Source organism: Mastomys coucha, unplaced genomic scaffold, assembly GCF_008632895.1.
Source record: "Mastomys coucha isolate ucsf_1 unplaced genomic scaffold, UCSF_Mcou_1 pScaffold22, whole genome shotgun sequence".
NCBI lineage: Eukaryota > Metazoa > Chordata > Mammalia > Rodentia > Muridae > Mastomys > Mastomys coucha.
The window spans coordinates 69,870,934-69,892,323 of NW_022196905.1; the positions used below are offsets into that span (position 1 = coordinate 69,870,934).

The 21,390-nt window shown below is 40.8% G+C and overlaps 2 protein-coding genes across 6 annotated transcripts in view; both read left to right on the forward strand.

The window, feature by feature from the left end:
- Srp72 (signal recognition particle 72) overlaps positions 1-10,539 on the forward strand; it is a 29,283-nt gene extending 18,744 nt beyond the window's left edge. The window contains exons 13-19 of the mRNA XM_031342813.1: positions 1,064-1,159; positions 2,028-2,131; positions 2,248-2,325; positions 2,982-3,119; positions 7,064-7,101; positions 8,056-8,215; positions 8,732-10,539. Of these exons, the coding sequence (XP_031198673.1) occupies positions 1,064-1,159; positions 2,028-2,131; positions 2,248-2,325; positions 2,982-3,119; positions 7,064-7,101; positions 8,056-8,215; positions 8,732-8,909 (792 nt within the window). The 3' untranslated portion in view covers positions 8,910-10,539. The remainder of the gene's footprint in view (positions 1-1,063; positions 1,160-2,027; positions 2,132-2,247; positions 2,326-2,981; positions 3,120-7,063; positions 7,102-8,055; positions 8,216-8,731) is intronic.
- Positions 10,540-11,958: 1,419 nt separating this feature from the next.
- Arl9 (ADP ribosylation factor like GTPase 9) overlaps positions 11,959-21,390 on the forward strand; it is a 13,407-nt gene continuing 3,975 nt past the window's right edge. The window contains exons 1-3 of one of the 5 annotated variants that reach the window (XM_031342814.1): positions 11,959-13,323; positions 16,810-16,972; positions 17,577-17,752. In XM_031342814.1, coding sequence (XP_031198674.1) covers positions 11,974-13,323; positions 16,810-16,972; positions 17,577-17,752 — 1,689 coding nt within the window. In that variant the 5' untranslated portion in view covers positions 11,959-11,973. The other 4 variants (XM_031342816.1, XM_031342819.1, XM_031342817.1 and 1 more) reach the window with 4 other exon arrangements.

Genomic DNA, 21,390 nt, shown 5'->3' on the forward strand with positions numbered 1-21,390 from the left:
GTTATGATAAAATACTGATCAAACCCACTTTGGGAAGGCAAGAGTTCATTCATTTGGCTTACAGGTTACAGTAAACCAGTAAATTATTGACAGAAGCCTGGGGGCCAGAACTGAAGCAGAGGCTGTGGAACACCATTTACTGGCATGCTCCGGGCTTATAGTCAGCTCTATTTTTTTATATTGTTCAGTACCACTTGCCCAGTGATGGCACCACTCACAGTGGGCTAGGTCCGCCCACATCAATCAACAACTAAGAAAATGCCCCCTAGAGCAGCCATGGGCCAGTCTGATTGGAGCAGTTCCTCAGTGAGGTTCCTGCTTCCTGGTGTGTCAAGCTAACATCCAAGATAGCTGCTACGCGTGTTGTCTTTCTCTGACCACTGTGGCCAGGCCGCGTCAGTTACCAAGGTTTCTTAAAAATGCAACTTGTTTTCTATTTCCTGTCCTTTTGCTACCCCACAAATTTACCGGGTAAGCTTTTTGCGGCTTAGACCTCGGGTATCTATCTCACTACAGTTGAGCTGTGCTGGAAGCTTCCTCTTCAGACTCTTGACTGTCTGGCAGTAGTTTGTATAAATGTATCAAATGCTTATTTCTTATGTCCTGGTCTTATCAAACTGACACTGCTTTAGAAGAAGGTCTGTATTATAGATAAATGTGTTCTTATTTGGAAAAGACTATATTTTTCTAAGTATTTCTAGAAATTATGTTCTCTAAAAGGAATAAAATTTATGGGGAATTAAGGATTGGCAGAGATCCCATTCATCTGTATTCATTCTTTAGTATTTTTAATTTTTCAAAACTATGTTCTAAGGATGCTGGAGAAATGGAAGAATACTGACTGGTCTTCCAAAGGTCCTGAGTTCAATTCTCAGCAACCACATGATGGCTCACAACCATCTCCAATTGGATCTGATGCCCTCTTCTGGTGTGTCTGAAGACAGCAACAGTGTACTCTAAATAAAATTTAAAAAAAAAAATGTGGTTTAAAAACAAACTATGTTCTGAGAGTGAAGGAAGAATCTTGTTCATTGACTTTGTTCGTTTGACCTTCACTGCATAGGTCTCCGCGTTGGTAACCATGTACAGCCACGAGGAAGACATTGATAGTGCCATTGAAGTCTTCACACAGGCTATCCAGTGGTATCAAAGCCATCAGGTAAAGGAGTGGACTCAAGATTATAAAGGCATATTTTTTCCATCAATAATAAAATGTTCTACAGAACCAAAAATTTCAGAGAACTAAAGTATTCTGAGTAACTATTTAAAAAATAGAAGGCTACCAGACTATCAAATTAATTTTTATAAAGTATGCCAGGTTTAAATAAAATTGTTATACATAAGGAACAGCTGCAAGGTGAAAAAAAACAGCTCATTTGTATTTTTAGAAGCTCTTTCCTATATATGTGTGTGTGCATGCATACATATATTCAAGACATCATGATATCGTAAGTTATTGGTAAGGAACTAAGCCTATGGTGGCTAGTTATTAGAAGAGCAGTGTATGGAATGAGTATCGTGTCTTATCTAATAGAAGCATCTTCATCTTTTCCAGTATCAATCTCTGCCTGGGTAGTATCAGCTTTACCATACATACAAACATGTTATATTTACACAGTTATTAACTGTTAGCAGTAGGAGGGCAGCAGTGTTCTGGAAATTATTATGTAGAATGAATGTTTGAGAATGTGCCATACCTTTTAAGATTTGATTCTAGGAGAGTGTTGTGTTGTTTGGTTGGGGTCTGCTGCTATTAGAGACAGCACATATGGCCTCCTAGGTAAGTGTATTACTAGCCCTACATTCTTTTTTTTTTTTTGTGTGTGTGTATTTTTGTAGGTGACCAAGACAGAAATGGGTTGTGTCTGATTCCATAAACTGATGATTACTTGTTCTTTCACATACTAAGATGAAGAATTTAGTGAGCAGGTCCATTTTAAAGGGTCTTTAGTAAGTAGGATTTCATTCACAGGCTAGATAGTTAGCTTAAAACTTTGCTATTTTATTTTGTTTTGTTGAACCTGTAGCCCAAATCCCCTGCTCATTTGTCCTTGATAAGAGAAGCTGCAAACTTCAAGCTCAAATATGGACGGAAGAAGGAGGCCGTTAGTGACCTAGAACAGCTGTGGAAGTAAGCCCTGGAAAGTGCTGTGGGGTCCACACCATGTTCCTATGATGGGGATTTCTTTGTTTATGTTAGTGGTGATTTTATAAACTGTTTATTAACTTTTTTATTTCTTCTTTTAGACAAAATTCAAAAGATATTCACACCCTAGCCCAGCTTATTTCTGCTTACTCGCTTGTGGATCCAGAGAAGGCAAAGGCGTATCCTCCACAGGGTGGCTCTCTGGAGCTCCAGAGCTCTGTTAATACTTGGATTTCATGCAGAAATTTTTCTGTTAGAAATTTCAACTCATAGACTTGCTTCCACCTAGAGAAAGCAAAATTTACAATTATGTATCAGTATGGTTGAAAAATATTAATGAAGTAGGGGAGGGTCACATAGCTGTACATGGCAAACAGTGTTGATAAGATTCACAGACGGAGCGTGGTGGCATGTCCCTGTACTCCTAGCGCTTGGGAAGCAGGAGCAGGAGAGTTAGGTCTTCCTTGGCTCTATAGTGATATTAAGGCTAATCTGGACTCAAAGAAGAAATTAAATATCCTGGTTGATCAGTTTGGGTTCAATGTGCTACACAAATCAGGCCATGTTCCCAGAACTGAGTTGTATATAAGATGCTAAGAAACTATTGGTCAGAGCCTCCCTATTCACTTGATAGTTGGAAACTACATCACTGAGTTAGGAATAGATGATTAGTTTTCCTTTCAGAATATATATTGTGTATTTGATGTGACTTGTTATTTTATAGGAGAGTTAAGAGTATTTTTGCTGTTGATAAAGGCCATCCAGGAAAGACAGTATTTTTTCTGTCGATAGATACAAATGTATGTTGTGTTCCTGAACACCTGTCTTACTCCAGTCTTAGTAAACACCTGCCCTCATCGGATAGTATGTCTCTAAAAGTAGATGTTGAGGCTCTTGAAAATTCTCCTGGTGCTACCTACATTCGGAAGAAGGGTGGAAAAGTTACTGGAGATAATCAACCAAAGGAACAAGGGTAATGTTTTTCTAATTCAAAGTCTGTAACACAAACTGGGCAGTGGTGGTGCATGCCTTTAATCCCAGCACTTGGGAGGCAGAGCCAGGTAGATTTCTGTGTTCGAGGCCAGCTTTGTCTACAGAGTGAGTTCCAGGGCAGCCAGGGCTATAGAGAAAGAAACCTTGTCTCAAAAAAAAAAAAGGCTGTAAAACATTTTCTAAGATTGACTTGAAAGTATGTAAGAGAACTTGATGGGGTTGGGATAGAGCTCGGTTGGTAGAATGCCTGCCTCACGTGCAGAAGGCTCTGAGTTCAGTCCCTAGCATCACATAAACTGGAATACCAGGAAGATCAAGAGTTCCAATTCCTTAGCCTCGGCCAGTTCCTCCATCTTGAGCTACAGGAGACTCTGTGTAAAAATAAAACCAAAAATTTCATGAGGAATAAAAACTTGCATCTTATGTGCATGTGTTTAGGTGCACTTTTTATATGTATGCAGAGGCCAGAGGGCGAAATGGGTCACTTTCCACATCTTCTGAGACTGGGTCTCCCACTGAAGCTCACCTGTTCAGCTAGTTTGGTTGACTGGCTAGCACTGAGGATTCTCTTGCCTCTGCCTCCCTAGCATATGGGGGTACAGAGAAGTTTGCCACGAAGCCAAACCTTTTATTATGTGCCTGCTAAGGCTCTGGACTCAGGTCCGTGTGTTTTTGCAATAAACAGTTTACCAGCTGGGCTGTCTCCCAAAATACCTGTTGATAAAATCCATGTGAGTGGAATTCCTTCTTGTTCATCTCCTTCCTTGTGACTGTCTATCTCCACCTTTTCCTACTCATCCCCTCCTCTCCTGTCAAATCAGAACAAGCCTCAGATAGTGAGGCAGTATATCTTTGCCGATCTTTTCTACCTATTTACATATATGCACACCAAAAAATTGTTAATAATTTCATTCCCTTTATACAAAATATGGAATTAAGGGCTAGAGAGATGGATCAGTGACTAATTGTAGTGTGTGCTCTTCCAGGGGACCTGAATTTGACACTGAGCAACCATGGTGGGCTGCTCACAACCATCTCTAATCTCCAACTTTGTGGGATCTGACACCCTCTTTTGGATTCCACAGGCATTCACAGACATGTGATATACAAACACACACACACACACACACACACATACACTTTTGAGTGCTAGGATTAAAAATGAATGTTTCTATGCCCAGCCAAAAAAAAAAAAAAGTCAGAAAAACAACAATGTCTGGCTGAATGGTCCTTCGTTTGCCTAGATACTGATGCACATTTAGTACATCCCTCAGTGATTCTGAACCAGAGCTCATGTGGTTTGTATTGCTGATGTGGAAGGAAAGTTAGTCAGCTTCTCTAATGCACAGGAAGTCAGATTTTGCCTCCCTCCTTGTTCTCACATTGACATCTGAGATACTCGGAGACCTTTATGTTTAAGGTGTTAAATGTTGTTTAAGATTCCTGTTTTGGTTCAGGATAAACAGAGCATAGAAGACATCAAGCATTTCTTTTATAATTTTTATCTTTTTAAAACACCTTTTAAAAGATGCCTCAGATGCTACAGTGTTCCATTCTCCATCACTTCAACTGATCCCAATTTCACTCTTTTGGAGAATACCAAAAATAAAAGAAATTAAAGCTAATTTTCAAGTGAATTCTTAAAGTTTTGTTTTTTAAAAAAAAAAGATTTTTTTATTCGGATTTCTGAGTTCGAGGCCAGCCTGGTCTACAGAGTGAGTTCTGGGACAGCCAGGACTACACAGAGAAACCCTTATCTTAAAAAAAAGCAAAAAAACCAAAAAAAGATTAAATAAGTACACTGTAGCTATCTTCAGACACACCAGAAGAGGGTGTCAGATCTCATTAAAGATTTATTTTATTTATTTCATGTGTATGAGTACATTGTAGCTGTACAGATGGCCGTGAGCCGTCATGTGGCTGCTGGGAATTGAACTCAGGACAGTCCCACTCGCTCAGGCAAAATATACACTGTAGCTGTCTTCAGATGCACCAGATCTCATTATGAGTGGTTGTGAGCCACCATGTGGTTGCTGGGATCCGAACTCAGGACCTTCGGAAGAGCAATCAGTGCTCTTACCCGCTGAGCCCCCCCAAGTCAGCCTCCCAAGTGAATTTTTAAAGTACCATCTATTTAAATATTTTCTCTAACATAAATGAATAGCTGTTGAAAATGCAGGTTCCTCATAGATACTTTTATATTTTTTCTTAATCATTATGATTATTGACTTTCTTTTAGAGATTTTGTGTCCCTTCCTACCTGGACACAGACTTTTTTTTTTGAGACAAGGCCTCATGTTGCTCTTGATAGCCTAGAAATTTCCATGTAGACCAGGCTGACCTTAAACCCAGAGATCTTCCTTCTGCCTTCTGTATGCTAGGATTAAAGGCATGTACCACCATGCCCAGCTACCCTGACTTTATTGTATTTTACATTATTTATTTAGTGGAGGGGGCACGCCTGTGCCACAGTACTTCTGTGGAGGTCACATGACAATTTGGTGGGGAGATTGAGTCAGTTCTTTCTTTCCACTATGTACATTCTAAGATTCGACTCAGGTCTTCAGGCTCTCGGCAGGTACCTTAACCCAGAGCCAGTGCATGAAGCACCTGCACTGACTTTTGAGCTTCAAATTTCCAGCACATTAATTTCATTAGACAATATTAGTATTCTTTATACTATTAAATAACAAAGGTTTAGTGTATTGTGAAGCTATGTTTATCCTGGATATTGACCAAAGGGGAAAAAATTAAGCAGAAAAAAATATATTTAAACAGTAATTGAAGTGGAGGTTTCCTGTGAGATTTGCTGGGAGCGTAGCATGTAGAATGGTTAGAAGAATGCTGTCAATCTGGTTAAGAGAGAAAGACACGATGCTTCATTCTTGTGGATATTACTCTTTTGCCATCTTCAGCTTTAGTTCAGTGATTAATAGTTATCTGCTGTATTGGATGTGACCTATACAAAGAGTTGTTTTGTTTTCTTATTGTAGCTTTCAGAGTGCTTAATAATTACTTTAAATATTTTCTTGATTTCTTGGTACCTGCTAAGTACCTGCTTTTTCTTTTTTGCCAACGTACTTAGTAAACTGCTTTACTGATTTCAAAAAGTAAGGCTATAGTTCAGTCTTAGACCACTTGCCTGGTTTATAGTAGGCCTTGATTTTGATCCCTTGAACCATCAAAATAAATTTGGTTTTAGAGAAAAATCGGAGTAATTGGGAATGGTGTCAGCAACCTATAATAAAACACTTAAGAGGATGAAGCAACGGCATCTCACATTGAAGGCCAGCCTTTTCTACATAGTGAGCCAAGTGTAGTGGTACTTGCTTGTACTGCCAGTATGCAGGAGGATCAATTAAAGGCTAGCCTTGGCTACATGAGACATGTTTTTAAGGGAAAACAAAAACAGGCTAGGTATGCCTATAATTCCAGCAGTTGGAAGGCAGAGGCAAGGGATCTTTGTGAGTCAAGGCCAGCCTGGTCTACATAGTGAGTTCCAGGCCAGCTGGGGCTGCATATGAGAACTTGTCTTTAAAAAGAAGTGCAAAATAAGTAAGGAGCGTCCCTTCTCCCATCCATTATCTTCCCTTCTAGGGTCATGACCAATGTAACTTTATTTCTGTGTCCTCCTAAAAGATTACATGTGTGTGTTCTCTAGCAGAGAGCTTCTTGATTTTTGATTTTCAAAATCTTGCCAAACACTTACTCACTAAGATCTGGTGGGCTTCTGCTTGTATAACTAAGTGTCGTAGACCTCTAGTACTTTCAGGTTCTTTATATGCTTCTCATAGTACTTAGAGATTACTTTGGTAATTTAGGCATGATAGCTTTTTTCAGAGAATAGGTAATATTTATATTGTAAAAAGTTTTATATTATGTGTATTATCTCAGTAATGATAATGATTCTCAATTTCTTTTTAGACAGGGAGATTTGAAAAAGAAGAAGAAGAAAAAGAAAGGTAAGACTGGGGCTAGAGAGATGGCTCAGCGGTTAAGAGCACTGATTGCTCTTCCAAAGGTCCTGAGTTCAATTCCCAGCAGCCACATGGTGGCTCACAACCATCTGTAAGGAGATCTGATGCCCTCCTCTGGTGTGTCTAAAGACAGCTACAGTGTACTCATGTAAATAAAATAAATCTTTAAAAAAAAAAAAAGAAAAAGAAAGGTAAGACTTTGAAGAAAAAAGATCATGTTAGATTTCTGTGTTGAGATAGTCCAGGCTGGCCTCAAACTCAAGGAAATCCTCCTCCAGCCTCCCAAGTGCTCAAACCACAAGTGTGCATCACCATACCTGGCTTTAGAATCTTTTTTTTTTTTTTAACCCACCCTAGATTCTTTTTTCAACAATAAAAATAGTTTATTCCTAATAGAACTTTCTGGACCTAAAAAATGCTATTCTCTTATGGTATTTTCAAACACTGACTTTTATGTTGACTGGAACTAATGTTTTCATTACATTAGTGTTTCCCTAAGAGTTTGTCTAAATTCAGAGCGCTGCTGTCTGTCAGGGTTCCTGTTAGTGTAAAGAGACCAAGGCAACTCTTATAAAGGCAAACATTTCATTGAGGCTTACAATTTCATTGTCATTATGGTGGAAAACGAGGCATCATGCAGGCAGACCTGGTACTAGAGGAGTCAAGAGTTCTACATCTTGATCTGAAGGCTACTAGGAGAAGACTGCCTTCCATAGGCAGCCAGCAAGAGCCTCTGGGCTCTGGCTCATATATATATGTATATATGAGGCCTCAAAGCTCCCCTCCTCAGTGACACACTTCTCTAACAAGGCCATACCTCCTCCAATAAGGCCACACCTCCCAATTTCAGTTGTGTTATTTATTCCAAGGCATGAATACACTATTTACACAATTTTGAAGCTGTTCTAGGTGTATTTCTCATTTATCAATTGTTTCTAGGAAAACTGCCTAAGAATTATGACCCAAAAGTTACCCCAGATCCAGAAAGATGGCTACCAATGCGAGAGCGCTCTTACTACCGAGGAAGAAAGAAGGGTAAAAAGAAGGACCAGATTGGAAAAGGAACACAGGGAGCCACTGCAGGAGCCTCCTCGGAACTGTAAGTTGTGGCTGCAAGACAGTAGTCTCAGAATGCGGTTAATCCTGGAGGCTGACTTAAGACTTCCCTAAACTGTGTGGTTATAGTGTTAAAAGTATTGTAGGAGCTGTAGGGATAACTCAGTAAGGACTTAACTACTACTAGTCATACAAACCACGAAACAGCCTAACAAGTAATTACAATTAGTTTAGAACTAAAGATAATGACTCATTTAAATGTGAATTTAATTTAACTTAAATAAAATGTGAACTATTTCTACATAGAATTATAAGTCATTTAAAGCTGATTTTCTAAACTTACAACATTTGGCATGTAGCTTATATTACATTTTCTTTAGGTATAAAATGGTTTAAAAGTATTCAAGAGAGTCTTGAATAGAGATATGGTACATTCATCCTTAAAACACATGGGAAATTATTAGATGTGGAAAGTGAAATCCATGCACATACATGCTTACACCTTTTCCTGTATTACATTTCTAAATGACTAAAAACCTTTCTGGTTTGATGATTTCAGGGATGCCAGTAAAAATGTGAGCAGCCCCCCCACCTCCCCGAGACCAGGAAGTGCGGCAACGGTATCTCCCTCTACAAGTAACATTGTACCCCCGAGACACCAGAAACCAGCAGGGGCCCCAGCCACGAAGAAGAAACAGCAACAGAAGAGGAAGAAAGGAGGGAAAAGTGCCTGGTGATGACAGGGTTCTTGTTGCAGGCTGTTCTTAACCCAGTGTCAGTGACATTAGGAACATAATAAAGGTAACACAGCAGGAAGCACAGAGCTCCCTCCTCCATCCCCATAGTCCTGAAATGATTTCTTACACTTCAGACAGAAGACATCTCCTCAGACTGCCCAGTCAAATCTGGCCTGCATGTACCAAATAGCTTTACAGACAGAGGCCTGAAGATGGCAGCATAAGACACGTTATCTAAGGTTTCCCGGGATTTAAATAGAAAAGAGTTTCTCCTGTTTCAACTAGTGTGCAGATACATGTTCCTATAAAGTCTCACCTTAAATTATGTCTTACAAGGCTAAAAGTGGAGTCTTCTGAGCATTCCAAGTATGTGTTTAGAGCTATCATGTGATGAAAAGGGATCTTAGTAACTGAGCAGCCAGAAAGACTCACCATCTAAATAATCTTAACCATAAATTCTGTCCTGTGACCCTGGAGTTGGGAGTCGTTCACGTGTGTGTGTGTTTGTACACATCTGACTCCTTTGTACTTTGTTGTTTCATTTTCAGATTATGTTAACATGCTGATTTAGTTCCACTGAAGACCTCAGAAAATGTATCAGTGTTCCAAGTAGTTGCCTCTTAGACCCAGTGTTCTGAGGGCAAATGGCTGTGGGTGGGCTTCTCAATCAGAACACTTAATGGCCACCATCAAGAACATAAACTTTGACTTCTTTATCTTTAAGAGGAAACAGTATGGTATTGAAATTCACAAGAGCATTTGGCCCTATTAATAATCAGATGGCTCCCCTTTCTGGTTATGGGACATGACTTTCGTTACCTTTTCGAAGTAACATGGTCTGCAGTCATTTTGTGGTGTAAATGTTATTCTTGTCTTTCATTGCTAGCAGGCCACTTTCACACTCAACAGTTGTGAGACACATGTGGGTCTCCCCATGCTTAGTATTCACTTATGTCACCTGAGATATCATTTATTTCACACCTATATTTCCTGTGATCAGATTACTCTGTTCTTGTTAATAAAAGTGCTGCTGTTTGAGCATTATCTATTGGAACTTCTTCAGTGGGTTTCTACAAGGCTTTCCTGCTCTGTGGAGTTAGAAATAGGGGCTGCTTTTCTGTTGAACATAGTCAGTATCTGCAGTGTCTCAGAGGGATCTGCACCGCCCCCCACCCCCCAGAGGACTGAATACCCTGTTACAGGAAGACTCAGCGTTGAGGAGCCCATTACATCTCCTCTGCTTAAGGACAGTTTTTAAGTTGACCAACAGAATCTTGATATTCTAAACTTTGAGAATTTTAGTCCAAGACATCATGGTGAAATACATACATAGTCATCTTAGTAGGCATTACTAGCAGCACTTGATACTATCATTGCTAAGGCACAGAAACCTCAATTTCAAATAAGTTATTTAAACTTCATCTGTATTAACATTTTAGTAACTATTTGGGGGAAGTCTTTAACTGGTTCAGTGTGTGTGTGTGTGTGTGTGTGTGTGTGTGTGTGTGTGTACACATGTGCACATACACATTAATAAAGAACGTGGAAAACATCCATTCACTGTGTCACATTTTGAAATAAATTTTAAAATAAACTAGTGGTGAATGTGAATAAAGATGTTTTGGGTATTGGCATTTTATGAAGGACTTCCTTAATATATCTAAGAGCTTTCTTTTAAGGTGACTATCTAAAATTGTCTCCTGCCCCTTCTAGCAAAACTACAAATCTAGTGGGATTGGGAGAACTCGGTTTAAAAAATCAAAATTCAGAGGCTGGAGAGATAGCTCAACAGTTAAAAGCATTCGCTGCACTTCCAGAGGCCCTGAGTTCAGTTCTTAGCACTTACATGGCAATTCACCTCTGACTATGACTCCAGTTCCAGGGAATCTGACACCCTCTGTGGCCCCCTAGCAACACATATGTGATATACATATAAAACACTGCAGATACAATACCCATAAACACAAAACAGTAAATCTTAGAAAAAAAAAATCCACACCATTGGTCTGTGCATTTGTAGAGTAATAAGCCTAATATTTTCAAGCCAACTCAAGATAGCTATCCTTAAAATCTGTCCCATCGCTCAAGCCTTCTAGAACTTGCCATCACTCCTTTATCAGTTTATTTGGAATATCTAACAAAAGAAACTCCATTTCATGTAGCAACTGTATTTTTTCCTGTCCTGGAGGGAGAAAGAGCTCTCAATGTGCTAGCCTGGCATTAAACTCCCTGTAACTTCAGTCTGAGGTTAAGCTCTGTTTTCTCAGCTTCCCAGTGCTAAGATACATGCATGAGGCAACTATGTCCTAATGTTGTACGTAATCCCTCTTTACTGAGCAGGAACCCAGGGCCTGTCAGTGACTTACTCCCCCATTCCTAAAAACTAACGTTGTTAAATTATGAACTGTCCTGGGTCAGTCCCTCAGCTAGTTAAAGATGCCACCTCACTTAAGTTACTACATACTGATCTAGGAGGGAGGCCAGCGACTAGATTGTAGTTCAGTTTGTTTTTTGTTTTTGTTTGCTTTGTTCTGGGTTTGGTTTGGTTTGGTTTGGTTTGATTTGGTTTGGTTTGGTTTTGGTGTCTGTTCTGATTAGCTGTCTGCACCTGCCGTCTCTGTCCTTATGACAGTCTTGAATAGCAGCCCTTTTTATGGCTCCTGGTGGAATTCATGTGGAATAGGGACAGGAGGATGTACGATCTGGGGTGGTGGTTGAAACTGGGGGAAAGGTGGGAAGTCTTCTAGGGACTCTGGTGCCCTAGGCATTCTTAGAGGCATCACTGGTCGAGCAAATTGGGGGTTGAAGCCTCCAGATTGCTGAAACTCTTTAGGAGTTTCTTCAGCACTGCCAAATAGAGCCTTTGTGCCTTCTAGAGCAACCTCCTGCCACGACAGTCCTCGTCTGTTTCTCCCAGTTCTCTGTTGAAGGTCACCAGGTTCCCCTAGACTGGGCTCGATCCATCCCCCTTAGCATCCTCGCCCTTCCCTCTTCCACGGTCAGTCCTTGGGGCCTCAAGTGCAATGAATCAGCTGCCACCCCTAGGCAGGCTCACTAACGCAAAATGCCAGACCGCCAGCTGCGCTCACTGGCGAGGACTGTGGTGACCGCGGGTGTGGCCTACGCCTTGTGGTTCTACGTCTCCACCTTGTGCCCCGCCACACACCAGGACCAGCCACACCTGCCAGGATCCAGGGCCGAGGCTCCGGCGCGCGGGCGCGCAGGGGACAGAAAGGGAAAGGCGGAGGCGGGGATGGAGAAGGTGAAGATTAAGAAAGAGAGTCAAAGGTTTTCTTCGACCAGTAAGGAAACAGCGGTAAAGGTAGAGAAGGAAAAAGGGAAGGACCTGGAAGTAAAAAGCAAGGAGAAGGGGAAAGAGAAAGGGAAGGAAGAGGAGAAAAAGTCGGTGGAGCCGAAAAACAAGGGGAATGAGATAGGGAAAGGAGAAGAGAGGGAGAAGGAGGTAGGGCTGAAAATCAACCAAGGGAAAGAGAACGAAGACGAGAAAAGGAAGAATGTGGGCGTGAAAACCAAGGAGAACGGCAAAGACAAAGGGAAGGAGGAAGAGAAAAAGAAAGGTGTGGATATGAAATCCAAGGAGAACGGCAAAGACAAAGGGAAGGAAGAGGAGAAAAAGAAGAGTGTGGACGTGAAATCCAAGGAGAACGGGAAAGACAAAGGGAAGGAGGAGGAGAAAAAGAAGAGTGTGGACATGAAAACCAAGGAGAACGGGAAAGGGAAAGAAGAGAAAAGAAAGAGTGTGGACACGAAGACCAAGGAAACTGGAAAAGAGAAGGAAGAGGAGAAAAGAAAGAGTGCGGACCTGAAGACCAAGGAAACCGGAAAAGAGAAGGAAGAGGAGAAAAGGAAGAGTGCGGACCTGAAGACCAAGGAAACCGGAAAAGAGAAAGAAGAAGAGAAAAGAAAGAGTGTGGACATGAAGACCAAGGAAACCGGAAAAGAGAAGGGAGAAGAGAAAAGAAAGAGTGCGGACCTGAAGACCAAGGAAACCGGAAAAGAGAAGGAAGAGGAGAAAAGGAAGAGTGCGGACCTGAAGACCAAGGAAACCGGAAAAGAGAAAGAAGAAGAGAAAAGAAAGAGTGTGGACATGAAGACCAAGGAAACCGGAAAAGAGAAGAGAGAAGAGAAAAGAAAGAGTGCGGACCTGAAGACCAAGGAAACCGGAAAAGAGAAGAGAGAAGAGAAAAGAAAGAGTGCGGACCTGAAGACTAAGGAGAATGGGAAAGACAAAGAGAAGCAGGAAGAGAAAAAGGAAAATGACGTGAAAGGCAAGGAGAATGGGACAGGGATGGAAGCCAAGAAGGAGCAAGGGACGAAGAAAGAGAATGAACAGGTCACAGAACATGTCAAGGAGAACAGCAGCACCTTCATTAAAACCCTGTACCCGCCGCTGGTAAGAGACCTGGGACCGGGACCCTCGCTTCCAAGGCCAGAGTGGGCATCCAAACCCTCTGGCTCTGTTACGTCGCTGCCGAAGTACGCAGAGAATCGGGTCTTGTCCGAGGGCTTCTGTCTATGGATGGGGGGCTGTGCCAAGGTTCGAACACACCCCTCCTGTACCCAACTTTACCCCTTCTTATGTCCCCGGGTCCTACCCATCGTTGTCTAGGGTCGAGAGACCAGGGATCTTAACTGGTCCTGATGGAACACAGAGACTGCCCCTGTCTCTGTCCCGCAGCGCTTCACACCAGCGTGCAGACCACATAAACAATGCCGAAACCAATATTGAACCGTCCTCCTCGAACTTACTGTGCATATATTCTTTGTTTTAAGAGATTGGGTTCTTGAATACATGCATGATGAATAATATATGATGTGTTGGGCCCTCCCTGGTTCATTCCCATGGGCGCTGTAGTTACTGTCTGCATGGCTTTCAGAACACCAGCAGTAGGAGGGAGGGTGGCAGGCTTAATTAATCTCAGAACTCCAGGCTTTGTCAGAACCTTGGCTGGTTCCTTGCCTCAGAACCGCTTCTAGTTCTCAACAGTTTTAACTATTGAAAGGACTTGATCCCTTGTAAAAATACATACTCCAAAGAAGCACAGATGATGAAAAACTATTGACAAAGAACAGTGATGTTCAGAATTAGATTTGAGCATTTACCTTCCAGGGTGTTTTTCCCAGGGCCAGGCTTCTCACTTTGCCCTTCGGATGTGTCTGCCGCTGCCACTTCACCTAATGTGAGAAACCGCATAGTTTCTAGTAGTTGTGGGCTGGGTTCGCCCCCTACTAGGGGAGAATAAATTAGATTTTTCTTCTAAACTCTCGATTTACAATGTTTCAAGCTTTCTCTAGATGATAAACGTGAAGGACCCTGTGGTTTGGTTTGGCTTGACTCTTAACTTAGAGCTGGCATTAGAACCCAGAATTTAAGTGATGAACTCTACCGCTGAGCCAACACCCCGTCAGCCCAAAGTCTGTATTGTAAGCAAAATGTAAGCCATGAGTTCAGAGTTTCTAGGGAAGACAGGCCCGGGGTTAGGAGTAGGGGAGAGTTTTAAATACAGTATTTCCTAAGACTTTGGATGCCATTATTTTAGATATCACTAAGAAAAACTGCTTTGGCAGCAAAAGATGATCAACCAGAATAAAATATATCCTAATTTCAGTGATGAGGGTGATCTTAGAATTAATGAAGTTTGATAGGGTAGCCTGGGTAGGACTCATAGTGGAAATTGTAGGGGAACACAATCCACACTCTGCAGCCATTTCTCGGTGCCTCTATTACTTTCAAGTGTGTAGTTTTTGAAATTTTTCAATGGCCTATTCCTTACCATAGTGTAGTCTCAGAAAGGCACTGTAACACTTAGAATGGAAAAGGAGGTAAGGGCAGAGGTATGAAATACTCATGAAAATGCCAATTCTTTAAATTGGTGAAATGTTGCTGTTCAAGCGCAAGGACCTGAATTTGAATCCCCAGCATCCAAACCTAAGCAACACACAACACACACACACACACACACACACAAACAAACACACACAGAGGTTCAGGCGAGTGCACCAGATTACACTGCATAAACAATTGTTCTCCCAAAGAACAAAACCCAAATATATACTGTCTTTAAAATCTGAGGCCTTCCTAGATCCTGCTTTCTACATAAGCCCTTAGTAGGCCATATCTTAAAACATCTTTCTTTCACACATTTTTTTTTTCTTAACAGGTGAGAGTGGTTTCAGTGACAGCACTAGAGAGAATTAAAGCCACGCTGGGCTAAAAAGTGAAATTCAAGAAATCAAAAGCTTCAACAGGCAAAAGAGATGGGCTAGGGGTTCTGATGCTCTTTAAGATCACCTTTGAACCTGATGTGGTTCTTATCTTTAATCCTCGGAGGCAGAGTCAGGTAGATCTGTGAGTTCAAAACCAGCCTGATCTACACAATGAGTTCCAAGCCAAGTAGGGCTGCATAGTGACCTCTGACTCAAACAGTAAGATTGTGGTTTTCATTGGGAATGAGAATACTTGCCTAGGAAGTTCAAGTTCCTGAGTTTAATCTTCAGCACTGTGCTCAATCAATACTTTCTAGTGTTCAAATAGAGTAAGTAGAGTTTTATGATGTTGTTATTTCGGAAGCAGTACCAGTGGAGACAATTGTTAAGTGTTTTTGTTTAAATATTGCTTGTACCGTAGAAACTACACCCCCCAGCACCCTGAGCTCTCTCTGCATTCCTGTTGTTCTTCCTTTCTGATTACTAGGTTTGTGTTTGTTTTTCAAGATAGGGTCTTGGTCTGTAGCTCAGGCTGTCCTAGAACTCACTCTGTAGACGAGGCTGGCCTTGAACTCACAGAATTCTGCCTGCCTCTGACTCCCTCGTGCTGGGATTAAAGGTATAAGCTCCTTTCTGATCATTTGTGATAAGAACGTTAGTAGATAGCTACTTTTGAAGTTTGCTTACAAATAACCGGGTTTTATGTTTGCCTTTTTAACAAATGCTCTTTTGCGATTGCGACAGGCTTAACAATTTCTATAGTCTTAGCCTTTCTGCTTAATCATGATTATTTCTATTAAAAATATAATAGAAGAGCTGGGTGGTGGTGGCACACGCCTTTAATCCCAGCACCCCAGGCAGAGACAGGCAGATCTCTGAGTTTGAGGCCAGCCATGTCTACAAAATGAGTTCCAGGACAGCCAAAGCTGTTACACAGAAAAACCCTGTCCTAGAAACAAACAAACAACAAAAAACACAAGGGAGGAACCTTGTCCTAATATTTTGTAGCCAATTTATCCAACTGCTAAGACAAGACAAATAACAAGACCTTAAGTGCATCCCTGTTGGGTGGACAGTCCACACTCGTACCATAGACAAATCACTCTGGTGGAGTTGCCAGTAGATAAGAATTCTAGGAAGAATCACCGTGTGCTGAGATGGCTCAGCAGGTAGAGACATTTGCTTTAGAGACTGGCGACCTGAATGTGATCCTGGGACCCACATGAAAGAAGGAGATAACCAACTGGAGAGTTGACCTCTGACCTCCATATGCATGGTGAGGTGTCCTTGTGCAAGAACATCTATGCATGCACACAACCACATACAAACACACATACACACATACATACTACACACACACACACACACACACAGAGTGTGAAAAAAGAAAAAAATGCCTGGAAATTGGTCTGGGATCCACAGATCTGTGACACTGCACAGCGCATACATTCTAAGGTGTATGTGTGTGTGTGTGTGTATTTGTTGATAAACAAAGAACTGGACAATAGAAAAGGGACATGAGAATAATATAACAGAAGTCATAGTTTGGGTTTATACTAGTTAGCAATTCTACTGTTCTAAGGTCCTAACACAGCAAGGCACACACTGTCAGGAGCCAGCCAAACACAGCCCCGATTGGCATGGCTTTACTGGTTTATCTTTTATTTCACAGATGGAAAATAAGCAGATCCTAGTACTAGGTCTGGATGGAGCAGGAAAGACCAGCGTCCTCCACTTGCTGGCTTCCAACACAGTCCAGCCCAGCATAGCACCCACCCAAGGTTTCAACACAGTCCATATCAACTCTGAAGACAGGCAAATGGAGTTCCTGGAGAGTAAGTTCTGTTTCTCACCAGCGTACATCTTCAGCCAAAAGCCGAGGTCCCTGCTGACGGGGTGATCTTGTGAGATGTGACACTGGATGGAATTCTTCTACACTTCGGGATGATGTGTAGTTGAATATTCTGGTGCCAGTGGTGTGGGATTGGGGGAGGGGGTCAGCTTTCTGCTGTCTCCATTTTCTCCCTTCTTTGTAGTGCTGGCAACAAAAGGGGCTTAGAGGAAGCCTTTAGAGCACCCACCTGTATCTCTTGTAATCATCTGTTCTCTTCCCTCATTGTTAAAGATACACAGCGGTCTAAGCAAAGTACATGTGCATCCTCAATGATGAAATAGGAGGCAGTCCCAAACCTCTTCTAGTTAGCTAGCAGTCCTAGATTCTGTGTGGCAGTACTGTCCCATCCAGAGTCAGGTCACACCTCCTGTTTTCCCCTTATACTTCACCCCTCCACAAGACTTCATTTGTCCTCATGGCCCTAAATACCATCTAGAGACACCCAGATTTATCTAAACAGCCCAAGCATACCCCGATGTCTTCTGCCACCCCCTCCTTGGTGGACATGCCTGTGAATTTATTAGATGACTTTCTTCTCTCTGCAGTTGGTGGCAGTGAACCATTCCGCTCCTACGGGGAATTGTACCTACCCAAGGGGCAGCTGCTGATCTTTGTGGTAGATTCAGCTGATCACAAACGATTACCTGAAGCCAAGAAATACCTTCATCAGTTAATTAATCCAAATCCAGGGCTCCCTCTGGTAGTGTTTGCCAACAAACAGGTAAGAATCTGTGCAGATCCGGGTTTGTGGCTCAGTGGCAGAACACCTTGCCTAGCTTTCAGGATTTTCCCCCAAAGCAATGTTAATGTAACTCACACTCAATAGTTTCATTATTAACTCAGAAATGTCTGGTCTTAATAGGTATATATCCAACAATACACTCTGTATTCAATGTATTAATTCTCCTGGAATATACACTCTTTCAATAGAAAGACAATTTATCCATCTTATGTCCTTCAAGTCCTTGAGTTGCTTTATCTGTTGACTCACGGAGGGATGGAAGGAATTGAACCATGTGCAGTGAATGCATTTCAACAAACCAATATTGATTGTTGCTTGAATTCAGCACAATAATTGAGTGGCTTCTATGTATAAAAAAAAAAGAGTCTTGTTTTAGATCAGTTACACTTAAACTGAAGTTATTTGATGCATGCATTAAAAGCAATAAACACCCAAGGAGAAACTTGTGCCCTGTTCTTGGGAGTGTAAGCTATTAAGGAAAAAAAAATAGAATTTGTTTGCGGTAGCAAGTCTCCTTTATTTGTATATACCCCAAAGGAATGAAGTCAGAGAGCCAATCTATTTTTATACATCTGTGGTCATGGCAGCACTCTTGTTATTACAACAGCCATGGGTTAGAAGTTATCAGAGTGTCTATCCACTGATGAATGTGTAAGGAAATGTGGAGTCTCTATACAGCCCATTCCTTTAACCTTCAGAGGGAAGGAAGTTCTATCACATGCAGCCACACAGAGGAACATTGCAGATACTATCCTCAGTGGATAAGCTAGTCACAGAAGGACAAATGCTGTGTGATTCTGCACACTGAGAGTCATCAAGTCTGTCGCCATCCCAAGTGGAACTGTGCTGAACAAGGGAGGAAGATGGAGTTAGCTTACCACAGATAGAGCTTGAGTTTAGTGAAATAGAGAGTTTGGGGAACTGTTGATAGTAATGGTTTAAAACACTAAAATGGTAAATCTTTTGTGTTCTTCCATTATGACTTTCTCCTTCTTCTTCTTGTTGTTCTTGTTCTTCTTCTTCTTCTTCTTCTTCTTCTTATTATTATTATTATTATTATTATTATTATTAGTAGTAGTAGTAGTAGTAGTAGTAGTAGTAGTAGTAGTCCTTCTCTTCCTTTTCCATCTTCTTCTACAGCAGCTACTACTCCTACTCCTCCTCCTACCATACACACACATACACACCCTTTAGATATCCAAACACTGAACACTAAAACTCTTCTCTCAATTGCTAGGTTTGTCAATCAAGAAGAGCTCAGTTGCCTACCTTTTCCCTTATGTTTTCTATGGGTGGGATGTTGTTCACAGAAGTAAAATAAGTACTTATGATTGATGCTCTCTCCTACTTTAACAGGAACCTGGCTTGACGTCCAGGATAGAGGCTGGTCCAGCATGTTCTGACATTCTGCTGGCATTTGAAAAAGGGTTGATAATTGGTTTTTCATCTTTAAGTGGAGTATCTTAAAACTTCAAGGACTCCAGGCCTATGAGATGTAGCTCAGTGATAATGGCTATGATGCTCAGCTCAATCCCCAGCAGCACGGGAGGAAACTGCAGACTTAGAAGCTCCAGTACATCATTTGAGCTGTGTAGCACTCTGGTAAAGGACTGTAATCTGGCCATTCTCTTGTTCCTGGCCAATTTTCATATTCCCAGCTATTTACCATTAGAGTGTTGCTGTGAGCTCTCAGATGAGTGTGTGCTCTTATAAATGAGGATACACATATCTCAAGTGCTGGAGTTTCAGGTTTGCAAATAGTTTTATTAGAGATTCCTAGGTTGCACTAGTTGATTCTTCTACTGGGGACAAATAGCTACATATCTTCATCAAGACTCCCTGCTTTAACTTTTCATTTTGCCAATGTGATGGGGCTAAGGTTGTTTTTTTTTTTTTTTTTTTATCATCCTTATTTATTTTTAAGATGTTTGAGTTCTATCTACATCTGTGGATTTCCTATTTCCTCTTATGTCCCCTCTGAGTCTTCCCAGTGGTGCTAGGAATCAAACCCAAGTTCTTTTATACACTAGGCATGTTGTTTACTACTAAGCTGGACCTGAAGCCCCTCTCTTTCCTTATTTGAAACAAAAGGGTACTTAATATCTTTTGCAAAAATATCCATTTGTTGGTTATATGCATCACTAACATCTTTCCAGTATCTCAGTGGCTATCATTTTGCTTTGCTTATGTTTTTTTTTCTATGTTGTAGAACATTTTTTATTGACTTAAGTTTTATTGCATTATGATGAGAAAAGATACATGATTTCAATTTATCTGAATTTGTTAACATTTAAAAACATTTTAAGTAAATAGAATTAAATCACATTCTTGTTTCCCTTTAGTACTCCAACTCCTCCCAGAGAACCCCCTTCAATACCTACAATACCTTTTTTTGTCATATTCTTTAAAATTTATAAAATAGTATAATATAAAAATTAGTATTATAAAAGTTGTTTGAACCCTGTCTTGAAAAAAAACAAAACAAAAAAAAGTTGCAGGATATAAAACAACAATCAATTTAACAGTCTTATGTAGATGCTTGTCTACAGCAATACTGAAAATACATACATTTTTCTCAATATAAATTTTAAATATCTCCAAACATATTAATTGTATATTTTAAAATAATACATCACTACTAATTTTTTTTTTTTTTTTGGTTTTTTGAGACAGAGTTTCTCTGTATAGCACTGGCTGTCCTGGAACTCACTCTGTAGACCAGGCTAGTCTTGAACTCAGAAATCCATCTGCCTCTGCCTCCCAAGTGCTGGGATTAAAGGCGTGTGCCACCACTGCCTTAGTATTTTCTTAAATGAACAGAAATAGATAAAGTCTTTTTGTTTGTTTGTTTGTTTTGTATTTAGTAGAGCTTAAAATCTTGGCTCTTACTGTGGTACAAGGCCAAAATAAGAACAATTTTTAGACATTGGATTGTAATAAGGTTGTACTTCAATGACCCTCACATCACCAAAGGACTTTACCTCCATCGTAGCTAAGCTGAGAGTTGACAGTTCTGCTGCACCAAGGAATGAATTGTAGACATGATTTTTGGATACAGACTTCCTGCTATAGTCAAAGCTATTTGACTTGAGAGAATGACTTTATTCTTAGCCCACAGAGAACAGGTTACATTCATTTAATAAATGGTGTGCGTATTAAGATGGTCTATCCATAAGTCATTCACCAACTGTTTCAATGAACAATGGTTCTGCTTGGAGGGTGGCACATTAGGTGAAGGTAAGAATCTGGTTCAGTAGCTGTGATAATTTGGAAAAGCACTCATGTCAGAGAAAGAGTAATTTATAAAGTCTTCTTCTTCAAACTTGATAGAATAGTTACAAATGTCAAGCAAAGCATTCAGTCTCTTTGTTGTTCTCTTACAATCCACCTCCCAAGTTAATTGTTTATGTTTCTTTTGGCTACTTTTTGAAATATGCAAGCTGATCTGAAAACTATAGTATAATGTAAAAACATGAAATAAACAATGCTACTAATAGAGAGGCTGAGATAGGAGAAGCAAGATTTCAAGACCATTATGTGGTACACAGGAAGACACTGTCATGTACAAACAAGCTGAAAGTGTATATGGATTGTACAATATTGGACCTATTTCTCCA